General features: G+C 42.9%; 1 protein-coding gene across 2 annotated transcripts in view; it reads left to right on the top strand.

The window, feature by feature from the left end:
- Positions 1-19,854, top strand: part of PSMC5 (proteasome 26S subunit, ATPase 5) — a 46,048-nt gene extending 26,194 nt beyond the window's left edge. For both annotated transcript variants that reach the window (XM_033918571.1, XM_033918572.1), the window contains 7 exons: positions 6,132-6,362; positions 6,833-6,959; positions 7,236-7,426; positions 11,034-11,132; positions 11,699-11,809; positions 15,176-15,262; positions 19,696-19,854. In XM_033918571.1, the coding sequence (XP_033774462.1) occupies positions 6,132-6,362; positions 6,833-6,959; positions 7,236-7,426; positions 11,034-11,132; positions 11,699-11,809; positions 15,176-15,262; positions 19,696-19,749 (900 nt within the window). In that variant the 3' untranslated portion in view covers positions 19,750-19,854. The remainder of the gene's footprint in view (positions 1-6,131; positions 6,363-6,832; positions 6,960-7,235; positions 7,427-11,033; positions 11,133-11,698; positions 11,810-15,175; positions 15,263-19,695) is intronic.
- Positions 19,855-21,783: the final 1,929 nt, after the last annotated feature.

Below are 21,783 nucleotides of genomic sequence, written 5' to 3' on the forward strand. Positions count from 1 at the left end.
GCGTCTCTGCATGGATGTGCGGGCACATGCGATAGGGGTTTTTTGATGCTTCGGTCGTTGCGAAGGCGGCGTTTGCTTCCCACCCAAATTAAGGATTGCTTTGCTACATCCCATTGGTCTCTGGATTCATCTGCTGCTTTGCTAAGGAAGGTAAAATTATGTTCTTACCTGTTAATTTTCTTTCCTTTAGAAGCAGCAGATGAATCCAGAGCCCCACCCTTTCTGGTATCTGGTTGTCAGTTTTTCGTGTACAGCTTTTAGTGATTGGGTGTTGTTCATGATTGTATTCTGTATCGTTGCTGTTCGCGAGGTGTTCTGGGAAAGAAGTTTTTTACATGCTATACCTACTGATGGTTAAATGTGCTTGGGCAAGGAGCTATACTGATGAGACAGGAGGAGTGCCAGCAAATAAGTACACCTGTTAATCAGTTTCTCTATCTCCACCTGCTGGTAGAAGTGAGCTATCCCATTGGTCTCTGGATTCATCTGCTGCTTCTAAAGGAAAGAAAATTAACAGGTAAGAACATAATTTTACCTTCTTCCACCTCAGCACGGCCTGTAAGATATTTGAACATCTCTATCATGTCTCCCCTCTCTGCGTTTCTCGAGAGAATATAATTGCAGCCTGCTTAGACGTTCTTCATATGGGAGATCCTTGAGTCCTGAGACCATCTTAGTGGCCATTCGCTGAACTGATTCCATTCTCTTCACATCCTTTCGATAATGTGGCCTCCAAAACTGAACACAGTACTCCAGATGAGGTTTCACCATGGACCTGTACAACGGCATTATAACTTCTGGCTTTCGACTGACAAAACTTCTTCGGATGCAACCCAGCATTTGTCTAGCCTTGGTTAAAGCTTTCTCCACTTGATTGGTAGTCTTCATATTATCACTAATGATTAAACCCAGGTCCCATTCTGCGACAGTTCTTGTTAAGGTTTCACCATTCAGGGTGTACATTCTGCAGGGGTTACCGCTACCAAGGTGCATAACCTTACACTTTTTGGCATTAAAGCTCATGGTTGTGCCGTGTATTCATGATGAACCATGCCACTGGCATCTAAGAAGACGGTCAGTATGACTTTAACATTGCTGCGGACCTGCCTTGCTTTTTTTGGCCTTGGGGATGTTGAATGCTTCCATTGTGATGATATCAACTTGGTTTCTGTGCTGTGGAAGTTGGGATCACTGTTCACAGTCTCAAGCATGTCCTCTGCAATCTCCAAATGGAGTTGGGTGTGCTAGTGGATCCATCCATGAAACCATCCGCACAGTGTGCAGCAGCCTCGAAGAAAGCCAACAGGATGCTGGGCATCATCAAGAGGGGCATATCAACCAGGACGCGGGAAGTCATCATGCCGCTGTATCGAGCGATGGTGCACCCACATCTGGAATACTGCGTTCAATATTGGTCGCCGCACCTCAAGAAGGACATGGCAGTTCTTGAGAGAGTCCAAAGGAGGGCAACAAAACTGGTAAGAGGGCTGGAAAACTTCCCATATGCTGAGAGGCTGGATAAACTGGGGCTTTTCTCTCTGGAAAAAAGGAGGCTCAGGGGGGATATGATAGAGACCTTCAAAGTACTTAGGGGCATAGAGAGGGTGGACAGGGACAGGTTCTTCAGACTAAAAGGGACGACAGGTACGAGGGGGCACTCAGAGAAACTGAAGGGAGATAGGTTCAAATCAAATGCAAGGAAGTTTTTCTTCACCCAAAGGGTCGTGGACAAATGGAATGCGCTCCCGGAGGAAGTGATCCGGCAGAGTACAGTACAGGGATTCAAACAGGGATTGGACAGATTCCTGAGGGAAAAGGGGATCGTGGGGTACTGAGGGAGGTGCTGGGGTGTTGCATAAGTATAGACAGCTCACCAGGTCGTGCAGGTGCAAGGCCGGAGGGTTAGGACATTGATGGGAAGATAGGACTTCGATGAGAAACCTAGAGGGCAAGGGGGTCCCTTCTGGTGATTAAGGCAGGTCATGACCTGTTGGGCCGCCATGGGGGCGGACTGCTGGGCGGGATGGACCTCTGGTCTGACCCGGCAGAGGCACTGCTTATGTTCTTATGTTCTTATGAGTTGCTTCTGCTCGATCGTTAGCAGCTTTGGCACAAACTTCGCAGAAATTCTCCTGAAGCCCAAATCCTCAGTCAAAATGAAATGAACGGATCCAACGCTGATGCTCGCCTCGTCTGCAAGTTCTATGATCATGATTCGACGATCCTGCATCACCAGGGTCTTCACTTGGTCAATGACGATCTCATTTTTGGATTTTGAGGGCCTACCAGAACGTGCTTCACTCTCCACTGATGTGCGGCCATCTCTGAAGCGGTTATACTACTCCTTTATCTGTGTGGTGCCCATTGTTTTGTCTCCGAAGGCCTGTTGAATCTTGCGAATCGTTTCCACTTGGGAATCGCCAAGCTTTACACAAAATTTAATGCAGTAGTGTTCAACTTTTTCTGTCATTTTGTCTAAAATGAAAATCCGATGGCGCTCACTTACACTTCCTCACTCATTGGCAGTCTGCCAGCGACTGACAGCTTCTGTTGGTAGGAAAAAATTCAAGCATGTGCATTAGGGTCGCCTACATACGAGCACCAAACCACGCCTCCCTAACTTTATTTGTTTATGCAAGAAAAATTTTTGAACAGCCCTCGTACTTTGCTGCAAATTGCTTTTTGTAAATTTACTTCAATGCTGAAGTGTAAAAGGTGTAAAGAAAATACAGAAATCAAACAAAGATTAGATCAGACAGGCAACACTGTATTTATCTCAGAGGCAGAGAGAAGTGAATTTTAAAAATCTCTTGGATTTTGTGGCTGTAGAGTCTGAGAAGGGGAGCCCGAAGAGTGCGCAGACAGGGCACTAAGATAGAGGCAAACAGGCAGGCAGTCAGATGACAACCAAATTTTGACATTGGTTTTGGCTTCGATGCCAAAACCCACCCAAAATCCAGATTCGGCTTTGCTTTGGTTTCTGCTGAAAATGCGAGTGCATTTTTAGCTGAAATGAAATTTCTCCCCCACCGCAAACTTGACTACTCTCTGCCTCTCCCTGGTCCTACCTTAGATGCCCTGATAGTCAAGTGGCCTTGTTGGGGCAGGATCAATCCCCAGTTGCTCCTACCCTTATTGATTTCACAGTCAAAATGGCCACTGTAACTTTCTGCAGCAGCCTCACTAAATTGCAGTCATTTTAAGATTGGAGCCAATGTGAGAGCAGCGACTAGGGACTGCTCCTGCCCATGCTGGTTCTGATCTCAAAATAGCTGCTGCGACCTCCCACAGCAGTATCATGAGAGTGCAGTGGGCAAGAGCAGCTATCCCCCATATGCACTGCTGTATAGGTACACAGAATCCCCTGCTCTATAGAGATTACAGTCTAATAGAATTGAATCACACAGCTTTAGACGAATAAGCATGGAAATGGGAGTAGAAGCAGAGCAGATCTGTCTTATATCTGCCTTTGTAATTCCCCCACCTGAGTCTAGTTTGTCTGTCTTGACTAGATTGTAAGCTTTTTTGAGCAGGAACTGTCTCTTCTGTGTTTTGATGTACATGTACAGTGCTGCATAAAGTCTAGTAGTGCTATAGAAATGATTAATAGTACCCGTCATAGTCTCGAGAGACTACGGGAACTCACAGCAGCCATTTCCTAATGGCGATCTGCACGGGGCAGGAGCGTAGGAAGATCGCTCCTGCCCCGAAAGCCCGCTAGACCACTAGGGAAGGCGGGCGGGAGCCTGGGGTGGGTCAGAGTCGGATAGTCGCGGTTTTTCACCATTCGCGGTCCGGCTCTGCCCCTATCCCCTGCGAATCCGGAGGGAGAATTGTAGTATACGCTTAAGAGATATAGGGCCAGAAGTAGCACTAATAGATAGGAACAGAGGGTGGCCTCCAATGCACTGTAGTCCACCAGCAATGCTGAAGAGAGATGTATTGGCTGCCAGTTGTATTTAGACTACAATACAAAGCAATTATGTCACCAATTTTTATCTGGTACGATCCCTGAATTCTTTGAGTTTGATGTCTGAGTATCAACCATTAAGATCATTATGCTCCAAAAGTTCAGGCTAATCCTAAATATGTGGAAACGAATGCCATGACTTTCATATGTGCAGGAGTGAAGTTGTGGAACATCCTTGTGGGTCAAATTTGAAAATGTAGAGACAGGAACTCATTTAGGAAAACGTTAAAAACACAACTATTTGTAGACTCATTTCTTTGAGCAATTGACCTTATGTAAAGATTGAATCTGTCTGTTTTTGGTCTTATCTTGTTCTGATTTTTTATAATATTTTATGTATGTAACTTTTTGTAAACCGTTTTGGAAAAAAACGATATAGAAATTTTAAAAATAAATAAAATAAATATTAGGGAAGTCCAGTTACCTGCTTCCATCTTCAGAGGTGCAAAAGAAGGCAGAGGCAATGTAGGATGGGAGGGTCATTGATAACATTTGAGAATAGTATGGAACAAGTTTTGGCAGATTCAGACTACTCCTTTTTTCTTTTAAATTTCATTTAGAAATTTGCAAAACATAATTTGACAAAAAATTTAGAAACAAACTTAAACTTTGAAGAAAAAAAGCACCCATAAAGCATGAGAGAAATCATATAAACTTATAGTCCACTATAAGGAAAGAGGCCCAAGATTCACAAATCATAAACGTAACAAATAGTCTCTAAAGTAGTAATACATTTTACAAGGAAACCTCAATTGGAAGGTCACCCCTAGAGAGACAACAGCTTGTCTTAATTCAAGAAATTTATTCCTCCTAGACAGTGTTTATTTAGAACCATCTGGAAAATACATGTGCTGCCAGAAAGACACTAGCAGAGGAAAACTTAAGGGCCATCTTTTGAACTTTGGCACTCTGCATCATTTGCAGAAACATCCTTTTGAGCTAGGTTCCTGGAGATACTGATACTAGGCTGGGGACTCCATCTTGTATTGAATTTGCAGTGACGGGAAAGTACATAATTAAGTATCGCCATACTGTAACAGTCCAAAGGCCTTTCTAGTCCAATATCCTGTCTCTCACAGTGGTCCATCCGTGTCACAAGTACCTGGAAATCTCAAAATAAAAATAGCTTTCTTGGGGTTGTCATACCAGTGTTAGTACTGTTTTGCCCCTCTCCTTGTGGCTTACGTCTTCATTCTATTCTCTTTGTGCTTTTGCCCCTGTAATGGTGGTTTAGAGTCTCCATGTCACTGTTAGTACCCCTTGCCCTATTAGATTCTGTGGGATCTTTGGCTCACATTTGGAATGTTTTGCCTCTAGGCAAATGGTCTCCCAACCTTTTGATGAAAATGGGTTTAAAACCCTTCTAGAGTACAAAATGGTTTGCCCCATTGACTTTAATGGACCTAAATGATCTGAATAACTTTGAGTCTGAAGATGAGCCAAACTGCTCTACATTTCTACTTGTCGGGAGCTTGAGCTTTTGTTACCACAGTTACTCTGAAGGTGGTGGTTTTTATTGAGTAAATGTGTTGGTTTATCAGCCCCTCACAGATGTCCCTAAGTATTTGAGAACTTTCTTTCTGCTGGGGTCTTGTCATTGTTCCAAACGGCCTGGTAGAAAAGCAGCAGTGACCATTGAGCTCCGTCCAAACTAGAAGATGTAACTCATGATAGAGTGGAGGGGTTTCAGTAACCAAGCTAAAATAGATAGATAGGAATTTCCTGCTAGCATAGATAGGGAATTTATTTATTTGGGTTAGTTCAGAGCTTCCTAAATCTGCCCTGGAGCCCCACAGCCACTTAGGTTTTCAGGATGGCTGCGATAAATATGCATGAGATCAATTGCATATATGGATCTCCAGTGCATTCAGATTTGGGAAGCCTGCCTTAGTGGTTTCTTCCTCTTAAACAGATAGTGATAGTGTGTGGGCTGTTCAGTGTCCTTCGAGTCTGTTTTTTTTTGTTTACATATTGCACGCTATATGAACTGTGATTTGTGAGACCCTCTCTTAGTTTTTGTACCTCATCTATTTCAATTGTATGTAAAGGCAAAGTTTATATTAGTGAGGCAACTGAAGCGCACTGTACCTCTAAAACATTTTTTCCATTTAATATTTAAGCTCTGTGTCTGATTATTCCTTATTTTTTTTCTCCTCACAAGGTGACCCCAAACTGTCGGGTGGCACTGCGCAATGATAGCTACACTTTACACAAGATCCTGCCCAATAAGGTGGACCCTCTGGTATCCCTCATGATGGTGGAGAAGGTTCCTGACTCCACCTATGAAATGATTGGAGGACTTGACAAGCAGATTAAAGAGATCAAGGAGGTGATTGAGCTGCCGGTGAAACATCCAGAGCTGTTTGAGGCACTGGGAATCGCCCAGCCTAAGGTACGTAGTATGATCGGATTGTTGCACATCAGCTCCTACTTAATCTTATGTATGCCCTTTGTAGCTGCTCCCTTTGCCTAGGGCAGGGGTGTCAAAGTCCCTCCTCGAGGGCCGCAATCCAGTCGGGTTTTCAGGATTTCCCCAATGAATATGCACGAGATCTATTTGCATGCACTGCTCTCATTGTATGGTAATAGATCTCATGCATATTCATTGGGGAGATCCTGAAAACCTGATTGGATTGCGGCCCTCGAGGAGGGACTTTGACACCCCTGGCCTAGGAGGTCATTAAATAAGCCTGCAATAGCACTAGGGGGGGAAATAATTACTGCTTTCCAGTCCTCTTCCATTGATCTGGGTAAGGTCTGGCAACAGAGTAATCTGCTTTATAGCTTATTTCATCACACATTGCTGAATAGGGAATTTTGCTGGATACTAATGCTTGTCCCTGGCCTAACTGATTCTTTCAGGGTGTTCTGCTTTATGGACCTCCTGGGACAGGAAAAACGCTGCTAGCCCGGGCTGTGGCTCATCACACAGATTGCACTTTCATTCGAGTCTCAGGGTCTGAGCTGGTCCAGAAATTCATTGGAGAGGGTAAGTGTAAAATATCTGCAGTCAAAGTTGTTGTAGCTGGGGCAGCCTAGATCCTACATGTGTCTGTGTAATAGAGGTGCCCTGGTCACTGGGAATTTAGGTGTCTGCTTATATAAAAAGTGTATTTGTTCCTGGTATTGCTCAGTGGATGTTTATGGATACGCCTTGTCTGTCCTGTACCTGATTCTGTATTAAAGATGTCTGTTATTTCTGACTAGTATAGCATGTAATGTGCTTGCTGCATGCTTGATCTGATACCCCTGTTCTGTGCTCCAGGTGCCCGCATGGTGCGGGAACTCTTTGTCATGGCTCGAGAGCACGCACCTTCCATCATCTTTATGGATGAAATAGACTCCATTGGTTCTTCACGTCTGGAAGGTGGCTCTGGTGGGGACAGTGAAGTCCAGCGTACAATGTTGGAGCTTCTTAACCAGCTGGATGGGTTTGAAGCCACCAAGAACATAAAGGTGAGAAGCAAAAGGTCTTGGATTGCCTGTATTAGTAGCCATGCAAAATTGTATGGAATAATGTGTGTTTACCTAAAATCTTTTTGTGTAAAGTGCTTTACAAATGGGCTACAGAGATGGATAGCCTAGTTGCTGGGATTTAAGATGTAAACCTCTGGATCCACAGATATTTTAGGAGGGGATTTTTTTTTTTTTTTTTCATTCTTTATTTATTTTAAATCATAAACAAGTGTACAATAATATATCCGTTAAATTTCAATGTAACACTTGAAAATCTTAATCATATCATCAAGAACAAAAGTATATATCCCCACCCCCACCCTACTGGAATTAAAATTCATGAATCATTTTCAAACATACAATAAGTGTACAGAAATATAATCATTATAATTTCAATAAAACACTTGAACATCTTTCCAAATCATCTAAAATAAAAATATTAATCCCCTCCCTCCCGCCCTACCTAAGGAGGGGATTTTTAGTAGGGTGGGTTTGTGTTTAATTTTTGAAAACAGTTGCATTAGGTCCCTGTGAGGTCCTTTTTACTAAGCTGCGGTAAAAATTAGTCTTAGGGAGCCCTTACATGGGTTTTTACTGCAGTTCTTTCGTATTAATGGCCATGTGCTGAAGGGTATTCCCCCCCCCTCGACATGCCCTCTCAAAAAAAAAAAAAAAATTAGAATTTCCACAGGCTGCCCGAGTACGTTCCGCGGTATGCCATTTTTGAACAATTTTTATTCATTTTAGAGAATATACATCAATTGAACCAAAATCAGTAGCACTATAGGTAATATTTAGGCTTCCATTAGATCATAATAGAAAGCAACCAATTTAGAAAAACCAGACAGTTAATAATATTTAAAATTAATTGTAGGAAAACAGTGAATAGTCTCATCATATCCATGGAACAGTTCAAGCTTAGAGGATCCCCCTAAGTAATTTAGTCACAGGCACTGTGACTCTTCTTCTTTCAAGGATAAATTACAACTGTGAGGGCTCCTAGAAAGCATTAGTATGTTGATCCAAAAACCTCAAACACTTGTAAGGATATCTTAGTTGAAATCTAGCCCCCAAAGAAATAACTTGCTATTTAAAAGCTAAATTTTTTTTCCTCCTACTTTGAGTCCACTTGGAATTATCAAGTAAAATAGAGATCTTCCTATCAAAAAAACTTAATATCAGCAAATATAAAAAAAAGACGCAAACGTGCCTGATGAAAACCAAAAGAATAGTTCTTGATCACTTCCTCAACGTCAGAGAATAGAAACGTAAATACTCTGACTTCCCTCCCTCCCCCTTCATATTATTTACCAGTTCCTAAGAGGCATACTAATTCTCCTGCTGGCAGTTTAATTGTGGATGTATCATCTGATAGTTTGACTATTACTAACATCTTGGAAAGCTTGGTTGAAGAAGTGATCTCAAGAACTACTCTCTTGGTACCTCGTTTTAAGCTGCACTATGTATGCGTTGGCAATTAATGCAGCTCAGTAAAAGACCTCTGAATCATGAGCTTCTGGTGTTATAAGCTTTTGTTCTTTATCATCCCTCCAGACTGGCATAGATGGATGGGTTTACACTCTTCTGCCTGCAGGTGGAGACTGGGAACACACTGAATTCTTACAGTACAAGTGGGCTGTGCAGTCCCTCACAGAATCTTAAAGAGACATTTTCAGTTTGCCGCACTGCACTTCAGGCTTGCAATGGCACCATACACCTTTACCAAGGTGATTGTAGTGGTTGCAGTGCATGTCCACAAGGTGGGGTTCCAGGTTCACACATACTTGGACAGCTGGCTGATAAGCTCTGTTCAAGATGGAGGGAGAGTAAGCAGTGAAGTAAGTCATAGGACTTTTAAAAGACCTGGGTTGAATAGTCAACTTCAAGAAGAGTCATCTAGAACCAGTCCAATGCCTGGAATACCTGGGAGTCTGTTTCGACATAGCACAAGGCTGTGTCTTTCTTCCCAAGTCATGCAAATAGAAGCTCACGAAACAGATTACAAACCTCTTAGCGAGGCCAAACCCCATGGCTCGGCATTACCGTCAGGTATTGGGGTCAATGGCAGCGACTATAAAAGTGGTTCTCTGGACAAAGGCTCATATGCATCTACTCCAGGACTCTTTCTTGACCCGTTGATCTCCCCAAAAGGAGGCCCTCTAGCTGACGCTTCCCTGGATGGTGGAAGTGCGGAACAGTCTGCGCTAGTGACTCCAGAGAGACTTGCTATTCAAGGGCTTTCCACTCGTATCCCCTCATGGGTGATATTGAAGACTGATGCCAGCCTGTACAGCTAGAGGCCAATTGCAATGGACATCTGGTGCAGGGCCGCTGGATTCTCTCACTGAGAAAATGGTCCAGAAATCGATTAGAGCTATGAGCCATCAGGCTAACATTACAGATGATGGAAAAATCCCTGGAAAGCAAGACAGTAAGGGTTTTCTCAGACTATATCACCACGGTGGCTTATTTCAACCAATAACAGGGCACCAGAAGTGCTCAGCTGCAACTGGAGGCCCAGTTGTTGTTCTGGTGGGCAGAGGCTCATCTGCAGGCTCTCTCCGCAGCCTATGAAGCAGGAGTAGAGAATGTATAGGCTGACTACCTCAGCTAGCATAATCTGGAAGAGCGTTTGACCTCATTGTTCAGTGTTGGGATCTACCGTTGATGGACTTGATGGCATCTGCCCGGAACAAGCTGGTAGATCACTTCTACAGCTGAAGATTTGAATCTGGAAGTGCCGGGTTGGATGCATTAGTACAACCATGGCCAGAGAAAGGATTGCTTTGTGTTTCCCCCATGGTAGGCCAGGTCATTCACAGTGGCAAACCATCCAGGGTTGGTGGTACTAGTAGCTCCAGATTGGCCACGCCGACCGTGGTACGTGGATCTAGTTAGTCTCCAAAGAGACAGAAATATTAAGCTGCCAGTACATGCGAGTCTTCAGGCAGGGACCAGTTCCCATGGAGAATCTGGAATGCTTTGGGCTTACAGCATGGCACTTGTAAGTAGTCATTTCTACTCAGAGCTAAGACACCTACAACAGTCATGGCCTATGTGAAGGCTTGGAAGACTTTTCAGTACTGGTGTGCCAAGGATAATGTGGAGCCCTTTAAAGCTCCAGTTTCGGTAGTCCTGGCATTCCTACAAACTGGACTAGAAAAGGGTTCTAGTAGTGGGATCACTTAAAGTGCAAGTGACAGGTCTCTTGTGCTTTCGAGCATGAGTAGAAAGTAATTCTTTGGCTTCGCACCCAGACGTATCCAGATTTTTGAAGGGAGCGCTCAGGTTGCACCCATCTGTGCGACAACTTTTCCTGTCGTTGAACCTTAACATTATTCTGAAGGGACTTAATAAGGCTCCTTATGAGCCTCTTCAACAGGCATCGCTGATAAACCTGTCAGTTTTTGAATCAAATTGGAGATATCATGAGTTCAGGGCCAATTTGTGCAGTGATTAGCGATAAGCTTTCTGATGAGATGACAGTTTTATTTTTAAGTTTTCTTCTACTTGATTAATAATAAACATCCTTGTTCTAATTATTGGGTAGATTTTTGTATCCTGGTTCTCCACAGTATTTGACTCGTGCTCTTCCTTTGGCTTGTAGGTGATAATGGCCACAAACAGGATCGACATTCTGGACTCTGCACTCTTGCGGCCAGGAAGAATTGACAGGAAGATAGAGTTCCCCCCTCCCAATGAAGAGGTGAGTGACTGCTGATGGAATTACTTAAAGCTTGTGCCCTTGGTTCTCTTGTTGAGGTAGACATCTATACTTTCACAGAATCAACAATGGTAAGATGGAGGAGGAGGAGGAGGAGAGATTTATTCACAGGGTCTGTTTGTGCATAGGTAAAGTTTGTCGTTCCCCCCCCCCTCGCCATTTTTCATGCTTACAGTTTGTAAATTGAATGTTATAACTTGGGGATTTATCTGTGGACCTGGTAAATACATCCCTTTAGTATTAGAATGTTTGTGGCTCTTGGGAACTGGAGTTCTTCCATTCTGAAAGGTCAATGGGTCATGGAATTGATAAACCGCTTTTCTGTAGGTGCATTCAAAGTGGCTTACATATATACAGGTACTTTTTTTTTTTTTCTGCCCTTGGTGGTCTCACAATCTAATTTCTGTACCTTGGGGGGCAATGGAGGATTCAGTGATTTGGCCAGGGTCACAAGGAGCTGCAGTGGTAATTGACCCGACCCCACTGTTGTCAAATGTTAATCCTCTGAGTTTCTTAATAGCCATTTCTTGTTTGTTTGTGGTCTTTAGGCACGTCTGGACATTTTGAAGATCCATTCTCGGAAGATGAACCTCACACGGGGTATAAACCTACGTAAAATTGCTGAACTGATGCCAGGAGCATCGGGAGCAGAGGTGAAGGTAAGCAAACAGTCCTTAGGATTGTCATTGTTTACATAGAGACAGCACATTATGCACCCAGAGTCAGCAGCTACTATCAAGGAAATCTTCATGTTTTGCTTCTTCAGGGCTCCTTCTTATATTACATTTGTTTTGATGAACTTTACAGTTTATTTAAACACCTTAGCCATATGTAAAATAAATTGTGTGTAAATGGGAATACACTTACAAATAACAACAGTTTTAGAAAAGGTGCTACTTACATAGAGCAACTTGCAGGGATTTAAACATAAGAAAAGTGGAGCTTAATTAAGAAAGCTTTCTCTGAAAGCCACACTGTCCTGGGGCTGGTGAATTTTCTTATCAGATTTGTCACAGATCACCACTTTCAAGTATGAAAAACAAAACATTATCAGGATTATATGTGACTTTTGAGGAGGAGTAAGTACCAGGGCATAAAAACTGAGGTACCACCTACATATATACTTTGAAGGACCTCCCAGACCCCCCCACAAAAAAAAAGAAACCCATCAACCTCATTTAATGTGCACATTTGTAAAATTCTCTGCAGACACAATTTGTGTTGACCTCAACATAGCCAGCATGTTGGAGCTTTCCTTCAGCTCAGAGAAATCTCTTTGACCGGGTGGAGAGACATCCATGCAGGCTCACTAAAATCTGTTTTCATCATCCACAACTGAGCACGGCCATGGCTCCCCCCCCCCCCTCACCTTTCCTCATACTGCTTGAAGATGAGAAATTAGAGTGTACATATTCATATTCTTTTCTTTAGTTCTTCCAGATCACTCCTGACATGGGCATATGAACTCTACCAGCAGATAGAGACTTGACAACTACTAGCGTCAAATGTTGGCCCACAGCCAGTCAGCATTTTCTGCACAAGCAAGATCATTTAATAGTAGTTGATAAACTATTAAACAGCCCCTTTTCAACCAAGGATCAACTCGCAACAAAAAAATCTAGCAACCATTCTGCAATATACAGCATGTTGTAGACAAGTGTTTCTCAACTTTTTCAAACCAAGTACCTCCTAAGCCTAACAAATACCAACTGAGTACCCCTCCCAAACTCCACCCCTGACTCCACCCCCATAATAATAGTAATAGAAACATGACAGCATCTACTCTGCCCATCCACAGGAACCATTATCTCTTTCTCTTTCTGAGATCCCACGTGCCGATCCCAGGCCCTCTTGAATTCAGACACAGTCTCTGTTTCTACCACCTCTTCTGGGGAGACTGTTCCACACAGGCAGGGATTCCCGGCGAGAGGCAGGGAGAGATCCCTGGCGGCAGCCCGCATACCCCCTGGGTACTGTTGTAGACTTAGGAGATGGAGATAAATGAAACTAAGCCCACCAGCTCTGTAGCTGGAAATCCATAGTGACCCGTTTTTACTATGGGCAGTAGTAAAGGAAAGAAAATTAGCATGTAAGATCTAATTTCTTCATTCTGGCATCCCTCCAGACCAAGTGTGTGGGCAGAACCAGTGCCATATTCCCTATAGCCAGGGACTAGACAAACCTTTCACCAGCATATTCTCTGCCAAAGTCTGCATTCAGATGAGTCTGCCCATCTAGGCAATAGTGCCAGAAAAGGAATGCAGTGATGACCACATAGCCACCCTAAGGAAGAATAAGACTGTGCTTGGGGAAATCTCTATCTTTCAAAATAACTGAATTATGGAACAATATTCATCTGTGGTTGAGAGATCTAGACTCTCTTCAAATATTTTGTAAACATCTAAAAACTTGGTTATTTTCTAATTGTAAAATCTTTCTCCTTCATTTTTCATTTCCATTTTTATCTATTATAAACCGAGTCGAGCTTTATTTTTATAGAGAAGACACGGTATATAAACTTAAGTTTTAGTTTAGTATAAGAATAGCCATACTAGGTCAGACCAATGGTACAACTAGCTCAATATCCTGTTTTCAAAAGTGGCCAGTCCAGGTCACAAATACCCAGCAGAAAGCCAGAGCAGAGAGTAGCAAAGTTCCATGCTATCAATTCCAGGGCAAGTAGAGGCTTTCCCCGTGGAAGACTATGAACTTTTCCTCCAGGAATTTGTCCAAACTTTTTTTTAAACCCAGCTATACAACTGCTGTTACCACATCCTCCAGCAACAGGTTCCAGAATTTTAACTATTCTTTGAGTGAAAAAATATTTCTTTCTATTTGTGTTAAAGGTATTTCCATGTAACTTCATTCACTGTCCCCTAGTCTTTGTAATTTTTGAAAGAGTAAAAAAATCAAGTCACTTTTACCCGCTCTACATTACTCAGGATTTTTAGAATTCAAATCGTATCCCCCCCTGCTGTCTTTATTTATTTATTTTCAAGCTGAAGAGCCTAACCTTTTTAGCCTTTCCCCATATAAGAAGAGTTCATCCCCTTTATCATTTTGGTCTCTCTTTGAACATTTTCTAATTCTGCTATATCTTTTGAGATACAGCGATTAGAATTGAACACAACACTTGAGGTGAGGTGAGGTGAGGCATTATAATATTCTTGGTCTTATTCACCATCTCTTTACTAATAATTCCTAGTATCCTGTTTTGATTTTTTTGGCTACTGTTGCACATCAAGTGGAAGGTTCTGTGTATTCTCTACAATAGCACCTAGATCTTTTTCTTGGGTTCTGACTAGTGCTGCCTGATTTGCCGATTCAAAAAGTCTTGCAATACGAGTACATACAGTATACACGCGTCACATCATCACAACTGAGCCGATGGTTCTTCTCTGTCTGACGCTGAATGTTCTAAACGAGCGAGGTCTTACAATACAAGTTCATATAGGTTTTGGGTTGTGGAATGAATCGTCTGAGTTTCCATTATTTCCTATGGGGAAATTCGCTTTGATATACGAGTGCTTTGGATTACAAGCATGCTTCTGGAACGACTTATGCTCGCAAACCAAGGTTTTACTGTATCTTTTGACAGAGGTGCTCCATAGGAAGAGATGGAGTGGAGTGCAGGAAGAGAAGTCCCTTGAGGAGGCATGGGAAAAGGGGCATCAATTTGTGCTTCCCTCAGATGCAAATTCTGAGTCTCAGTTTTCACATAGAGGGCTAGTTTTCAGGATTTCCACAGTAAATTTTTAAAATTTATTTGCATAGAGTTGAATTAAAATCCAAGTTTATTTGCATCATTTTACAGTTAGGCAGTCCTTCAAACTAGATTTTCTTGTAGCACTTGGGAGCCAAAGTTAATCATAGCTAACCGGCTCTTAGAAATGATATGCTGATGTTTAAATATTTTTCCAGTCTTTTGTTAATGAATTGTTAAGGACAGAATTGCACTTCCATCAAATTTATCTTTATCCAGCACTGGGTTTAGTCTACTACTAACATGTACTTGTATCTCTTAGGGTGTATGCACAGAAGCTGGGATGTATGCGTTGAGAGAAAGACGTGTCCATGTTACGCAGGAAGACTTTGAGATGGCTGTAGCCAAGGTACTGTATCAGTCATTACATTAGAATAGTCATATTGGATCAGACCGATGCTCCATCTTCCCAGTTTGCTGTTTCTAACAGTGGCCAATCCAGGTAACAATTACCTGGCAGAAACCCAAATAGTAATATTCCATGCTATCAATCCCAGGGCAAGTAGTGGCTTCCTCCATGTCTGTCTCAATAGCGGACTAAATGTGCTTTATGGAGTTCCTGTTCTATATGCCCTCAAAATAAAACTGTAATATAGGTGGGGGAGGGGTGTTGCACTTTAGCTGGCAGATTAGTGGTATAGGTGAGGTCCATTCTTGACTTAAGATATGAGGAACGTGTTGTGGGACACATTTCTTTTGTGGTCTGCGAATGTTCTTGAAGCTGAGTGGCACCTGTGTCAGCCCCTGGGACTTTATCGGGTGCTGGCTGCCATCCCCTCTATCCACCCAAAGAGTGAATAGCTGTAGAGTTTAGGGATTCAGGCTCTAACTTGGTCTAAGTAACAGCCAGAAATACAAGCAGTTCTTTTTTAGCAATTTTTTTATGCTTGCCTGAGGCAGTAAGTTTTCACCACTTTCCAGTTTGTCTGAAGGAGGCATAGCACCACCTGCATTGTGTGAGTACTGAGCCTTTGTCTATAGGGCACATTTGGGGGGGTCTCTAATTCCCAGTTTTGGGGGTTTGAGGTAAGTCTTTGGATTCCCTCCCTCCAAAAAAACCTTCTCTGTGATTTTGGCATTTTTACCTTGCTGCCTTGTGTAGCCATGGAGGCCATCTTGGATTTTTAATTCCAATTTTAAAAGCCTCTATTTGCGTCAAAAACTTTTCAATTTTATTCAAAATTGAGAAATATATACTACTCGCATCATTTGACACCTGGATTGTGCCAGATTTGCGCTGGATGAGCACCTGAGGAGCATCCATGCACTATGTAAAGGGGGGGCATGGGCTCCTTACAGTTATTCTGCTCTGGCCATTGTAGGGCCTTGGAGTCGCAAGGTTCCTCTTCCCTTGAGCAATCGGATAGCAACTCGCCTTCTTCAGCGAAGCACAGGCATGCACGGAGTGGCATGTGGAGACAGAGGGAACTGGTAGGGGTTAATACTTGTCTGCCCCTGCTGGGCTTTACCTCTGCTTTTGGTGGCTGATGTTTGAAACGTATATGAGCTATCAGCATCCTTATGGCTCCGCTTCTGTTTCTCAAGGGGTGTTTTGCTTGCCTCTCAGGATATTCATCCTCCCAGGGATGTGTAGTCTTTCGAGCCCAAGGTCCAGCCTGGAGGGAGACTGGAATGATTTGGGGTCGGATTCAATGCCCTTATTCCCTCATGAAGATTCCTCTCTTGGATGTTGCCGGATCTCAGCAGGGGTGTCTGGATCGAGATTCTCTGATGCTCCTGGACCAGGGAGAGGACCCAGCGGTGTGCTGTCTTTTCAAACTGGTGACCTTGCTGGATGTGGCTAAGTTATACCTGCTGGCTCAGGAATTTCAGGCACTTCAGGAATTTCAGCTGGTTTCCTTGGTAGCACAAGTCACACGCCACTCTTCCAATGAGGGTGGGGTGGTTCTCAAGGATGTGTTGGATGACAGGGTGGACTTGGCACTCAAAAGACAGTTTGAAGTGCTGACACTGGAGCTGAAAGCAGTACTTACAGCCTCATTTGTGGCCCATGCCTGCCATACTCTTTGTTGGGCTCCCACAGAAGAGGAGGAGGAGGATGCCTACCCCCAGTTTTTGTTGTTAGGGATAGATTATGTAATGGATGCTCTCTGACATATTTTGGGTTATGAGTAAGGTCTTGACTTTTTCTTTATCAGTCCACAGAATGCTCTGAATTTGGGGAATACTGCCTCTAAAGCCATCTTGAGTCGGCTACCCTTTAAGAGGCAGATGCTGTTTGGGAAGAGTCTAAACATTCTCGTGGCCTAGGTCAGTCCCCAACAGTAGACCGCAGGCCCCTGGTAGGGCTGGTCATGGCTCCAACAGAGTGTATTGGTGTTTTCTACGCAAAGGATATTTCCAGCTTCACGGTAATGTTTCAGGGGACCCAGACACTCTCCAGACTCCACTTCACATCTAGCTTTGGCCCCCAAGAAATCCCAATGATGCCAGGAGAAAGGCTGATCTATCCCAGGTGGCTTTCGGCTCATTGGGAGGCCTGGATACGATTTGTTCAGACCAGTGGGTGTTGGACATTATTTGGGAGGGCTACAAGCCGGAATTCTCATCCCCTCTACCAGATCTCGTGGATTCTACCAGCAGACGAACAGAGAAAGCAGAAAAAGTTTGAGCAATGGTAATGCGGTTCTTTCCTCTGCAGCCTGTGCAACAGGTACCGTCTGTGGAGTCAAGCTCAGGCAGATACTCCATATACTTTATGTCCAAGAAAGACTGAGAAATTAAAGCCCATACTGGATCTCAAGGTAGTCAATTCAGCTCTCAGGATGCCTCAATTCCACATGGAAATAGTGTTTGGTCATAGCTTGGGTAGCACTGGGGGAGTTTTTGGTTTTTATGGATCTCATGGAGGCTTATTTGCATATCCCCATATTTCCAGTGCATAGAAGATATCTGTGGTTTCACATGCTGGGGTGGCACTTCAGTTCACAGCATTTCCCTTTGGACTGGCAACTGCTCTGCAAACCTTCATCACGGTGATGGTGGCAGTGCATTGAAGCAAGAAGGAGGTACAGGTTCGTCTGTACCTAGACCATTGGTTAATCCAGGTGCCAAGGACATCTGTGAGTTATCCAACCCCTACAAGATTTGGGTTGGAAGATCAACTTCTGAAAGTGTTCTCAGTGCCAACACATTCCCTGGAGTATCTGGGAGTCCTCTTTGACACGGTGGAAGGCCATATCTTTCTTCCAGAGCCACACAAACTAAAGTTGCATCAGCAGATTCAGGATGTCCTCGCTTTTGAGGCTCTGACAGCTTGGCTCAATCTGCAAGTGCTTGGATTGATGGTGGCATCTGTGGAGGACGTATTTTGGGTGAAGCTCGCCTTTGGCCTCTCCAGCATTCCCTGCTGTTCCGTTGGTCTTCACAGTCAGACTCTCTCCAGATGGTGTTGCCCTTGGATGCTCGAGGCAAACCACAGCATGGAGTGGTGGCTCAAGTTGGAGTCCCTGGTAAAGGGTGAGCCTCTTTGCATTTCTTCCTGGTTAATACTGACAATGGACGCGTCTCTTTGGTTGGGGAGGGCATTGCAATGGCTCAGGGTTGGTGGTTGTCTTCCCAGCAGAAATAATCCATTAACAGCCTAGAGCTGTGCGTGATTTGGTTGGTGCTGCAGTGCCTAGCCACTAGCCTAGATGGTAAGGCTGTCGTTTTCCCGGACAATGCTACAGCAGTGGCTTACGACAACAGACAAGGGGGCACCAAGAGTACCTTGCTTATGCAGGAGTCTAGGCTACAGTTTCGTTAGCTGGAATCCCACCTACTAGCACTGTCGGCAGCATATATTTTGGGAGTGGACATGTAAGCTGATTTCCTCAGCAGACAGATGCAGGATCCAGGGGAGTAGTCTCATTCCTGGAAGGCATTCACCATGATTATACAACACTGGGAGTTCCAATGTTCGATCTGATGGCATTAGTGGCCAACAAGAAAGCTCACTTCAGCTAAAGATGCGAGCCAGAAAGCGACAGCGTGGGCGCTCTAGTTCAGCCTTGGCCTCAGACGGGGCTGAAATACGTCTTTCCTTCTTGGTTGCACTCGGGTATGTGTCTAGTTCGTCCACTTCATTATACTATGTTTCAGTGGCTCATTTTTAAGTGTTATATGTGCAGAACAGACTTGTTTCTCGGGGAGTATCCCCGTACCCCTCCCTCTTATGGTTCCTCTCTAGGGCTGACCATTTGCTTTGATATGAACTGAGGAATTGCAGGCCAGCCCAGAGTGTTGGGAGGTACAGCAAAAAAAAAAAAAAATACTAATGAGATTCTCTACACAGAATCTCACAGGATGGGGTTGACTACCCAAGAGTTTTTTGGGTTTGTATTATGGTTTTTACTGTGGATTCTTTTAAAGGCTACAGTGCTAACCCTTTAATTTGCTGGCCATGCATGATCAGAGATGAGCACGTTTGTACTGTATAATAGGTCTCATAACTGATCTTGACCAGATTACAGTAGATTTATGGATAATAAAAAATTAATAATTCCTACTGTATATTAAGAATTATGCCTTATTATCATTCATCTTTATTACAACCCATGAACAATATCATAGATAAGACCTAGCTGGTCTTGGCCTGTTTAGACAGATATTCCTGACTTTCCATACGTATGACATATAGAGATTTTTGTTCAAAACATTGTTAAGATGCATACAGACACTTTGAGAAAGAAAAGAGAAAAATGTTTGTGTTGCAGTGTGAGGTGATGCCCCTTCTGTAAAAGTATGCTGTACACTTCATATTACTCTTCTCTTCAACAGGTTATGCAGAAAGATAGTGAGAAGAATATGTCCATCAAAAAACTGTGGAAATAAATGCAAGCTAGTTCCATCTCATCTTCCAATTTTCCTTGTTCCTGAACTGTTAAGTAATGTAGCCTTAAAGTTTTGATGTTTCTTTAATAAATCTCTTTAATTCTGCTTTGTGTCTGTGTTACTGTGGGCAGAGGCTGGAAGTGGAAAGGTGGTGATTTTGTGATTCTCTACATTTTTTTTTAATGGGTCTGGCTTTCAGGAGAGCTACAATAGCTAAGAAGAAAAGATTAAAAATTTAAATTGAATCAGGTTGGGCAGACTGGATGGACCATTCGGATCTTTATCTGCCGTCATCTACTATGTTACTATGTTAGGTTATCCTGTCAGTTTAGCATATTTACTTGTAGTACTGAAAAATAAACTTTGAAATTAGCCAATTCACTCTATAACAACGGAGTGTGTGGCGCGGTGGTTATAGCTACAGCCTTAGCACCCTGGGGTTGTGGGTTCAAACCCTGGGCAAGTCACTTAATCCTCCATAGCCCCAGGTACGTTAGATAGATTGTGAGCCCACCGGGACAGATAGGGAAAATGCTTGAGTACCTGATTGTAAAACCGCTTAGAAAACCTTAATAGGCAGTATATAAAATCCTAATAAAACTTAAACAATGACTGATTCTACCAGGGCTGTTGTGGCTCAAATTTCTTCAGCAGAGCCATATGATTCTGGCTAGGGCAGATAATGCCAGTGGCAGATGACAGAGCCTCCTTGCCCTCTTCGCCACTGTACTAGAAGATGGAGAATGAGAGGCAGGATGGCCATTTTCCAAGCTTATTCAGCTGAACTAGTAAGTTGCCTAAATGTAATGACATCTCTAAAATGGAGAGAGCTTTTATGTAAAATGAGTTGTCAGCCACACAATCAAGTCTTGTAAATTAATGTGGTGATACTCACTGAGGACAGCAATAGAGATGGACAATTCAAATTTAATACAGTTCTGAACTTTTGGTGCCTTGACACTAATACAAGCCACGATTTCCTCAACTGAAGCATCACTTCATTGTCTCTACAGGATGCTGGCTGATGCATGAGCCAGTTTAAAGGTATTGGAGAAGCTGAAAAGTTGCCATTTGGTCGTCATTCCATGTCAAGTGGTGTAGGCATTATTCACATGTGTATACATGACCCTGCATGTATACACATGTGAATAATGCATGCATTTGAGACCTAATCATTTTTGACCAAAGCAAGGCTGGGTCAAATACAAAACAGAATGGCTTTTGTAGCAAAAAAGATGCTCATTCAAGTGATATTAAAAAATTTGGTGTACAGTTGAGGTATTTGCACCCAAAAATGTCCAAATTTGAATTAAACACTAATATTTCTGTGTAATTATATCTTTGCTTCCAATTGGCTGCAAAGCTTCATAATGCAAATTCTGTGTGCATGCCATATGCCATGACTGCTGGAACAATTATGACCTAAATCGAAATACAGGTCCAGAGCAATGAAGGAGTCAAAGTGGGCATTAAATTTTGTTTTCTAACATTTTTTTGCTGGCTCATAACAGGGAAGGTAAACTAATGTTACATTCCAAACTCTTAAGCAGGAAAACAACAAAAAGATTGTGGAAAGATGATCAGATGTACCAGTTTGTAATAAGCATCCAAATAACTTCCACAAAAGTTATATACAATCACAAGTGACTCACAAGATAAAACCCAAATAATGTATAAAATACAAATGACCTAACCTAGGCCGTGTTTTAACAAAATAAAAATGCCTTCCTCAGGGGTCTTATGGGGTCCTACAAAATGGAAAGAGAAAAGATTTAAAAATGTATTTAAAATAACCGAGAATAAGTGGTGGGGTACATGTAATAAAAATGAATGTGTGAATGATGAATTACTGTGTGAGATGAAATGAAAGGACAAATGGTGGTAATCACAAAAAGAAGGTGTGGTAATGAACTCTATAAAATAAAAAAGTGAAATGTGATGTCAAACGTTCAGTGAAAATGATCCACTTGTGCAGGGGCCAGTGAGACTAATCAAACAAAATAAACTAGTGAAGAGAAAGGTGAACTAAATAAT

The sequence above is a fragment of the Geotrypetes seraphini genome, chromosome 13 (assembly GCF_902459505.1).
Source record: "Geotrypetes seraphini chromosome 13, aGeoSer1.1, whole genome shotgun sequence".
Lineage (NCBI taxonomy): Eukaryota > Metazoa > Chordata > Amphibia > Gymnophiona > Dermophiidae > Geotrypetes > Geotrypetes seraphini.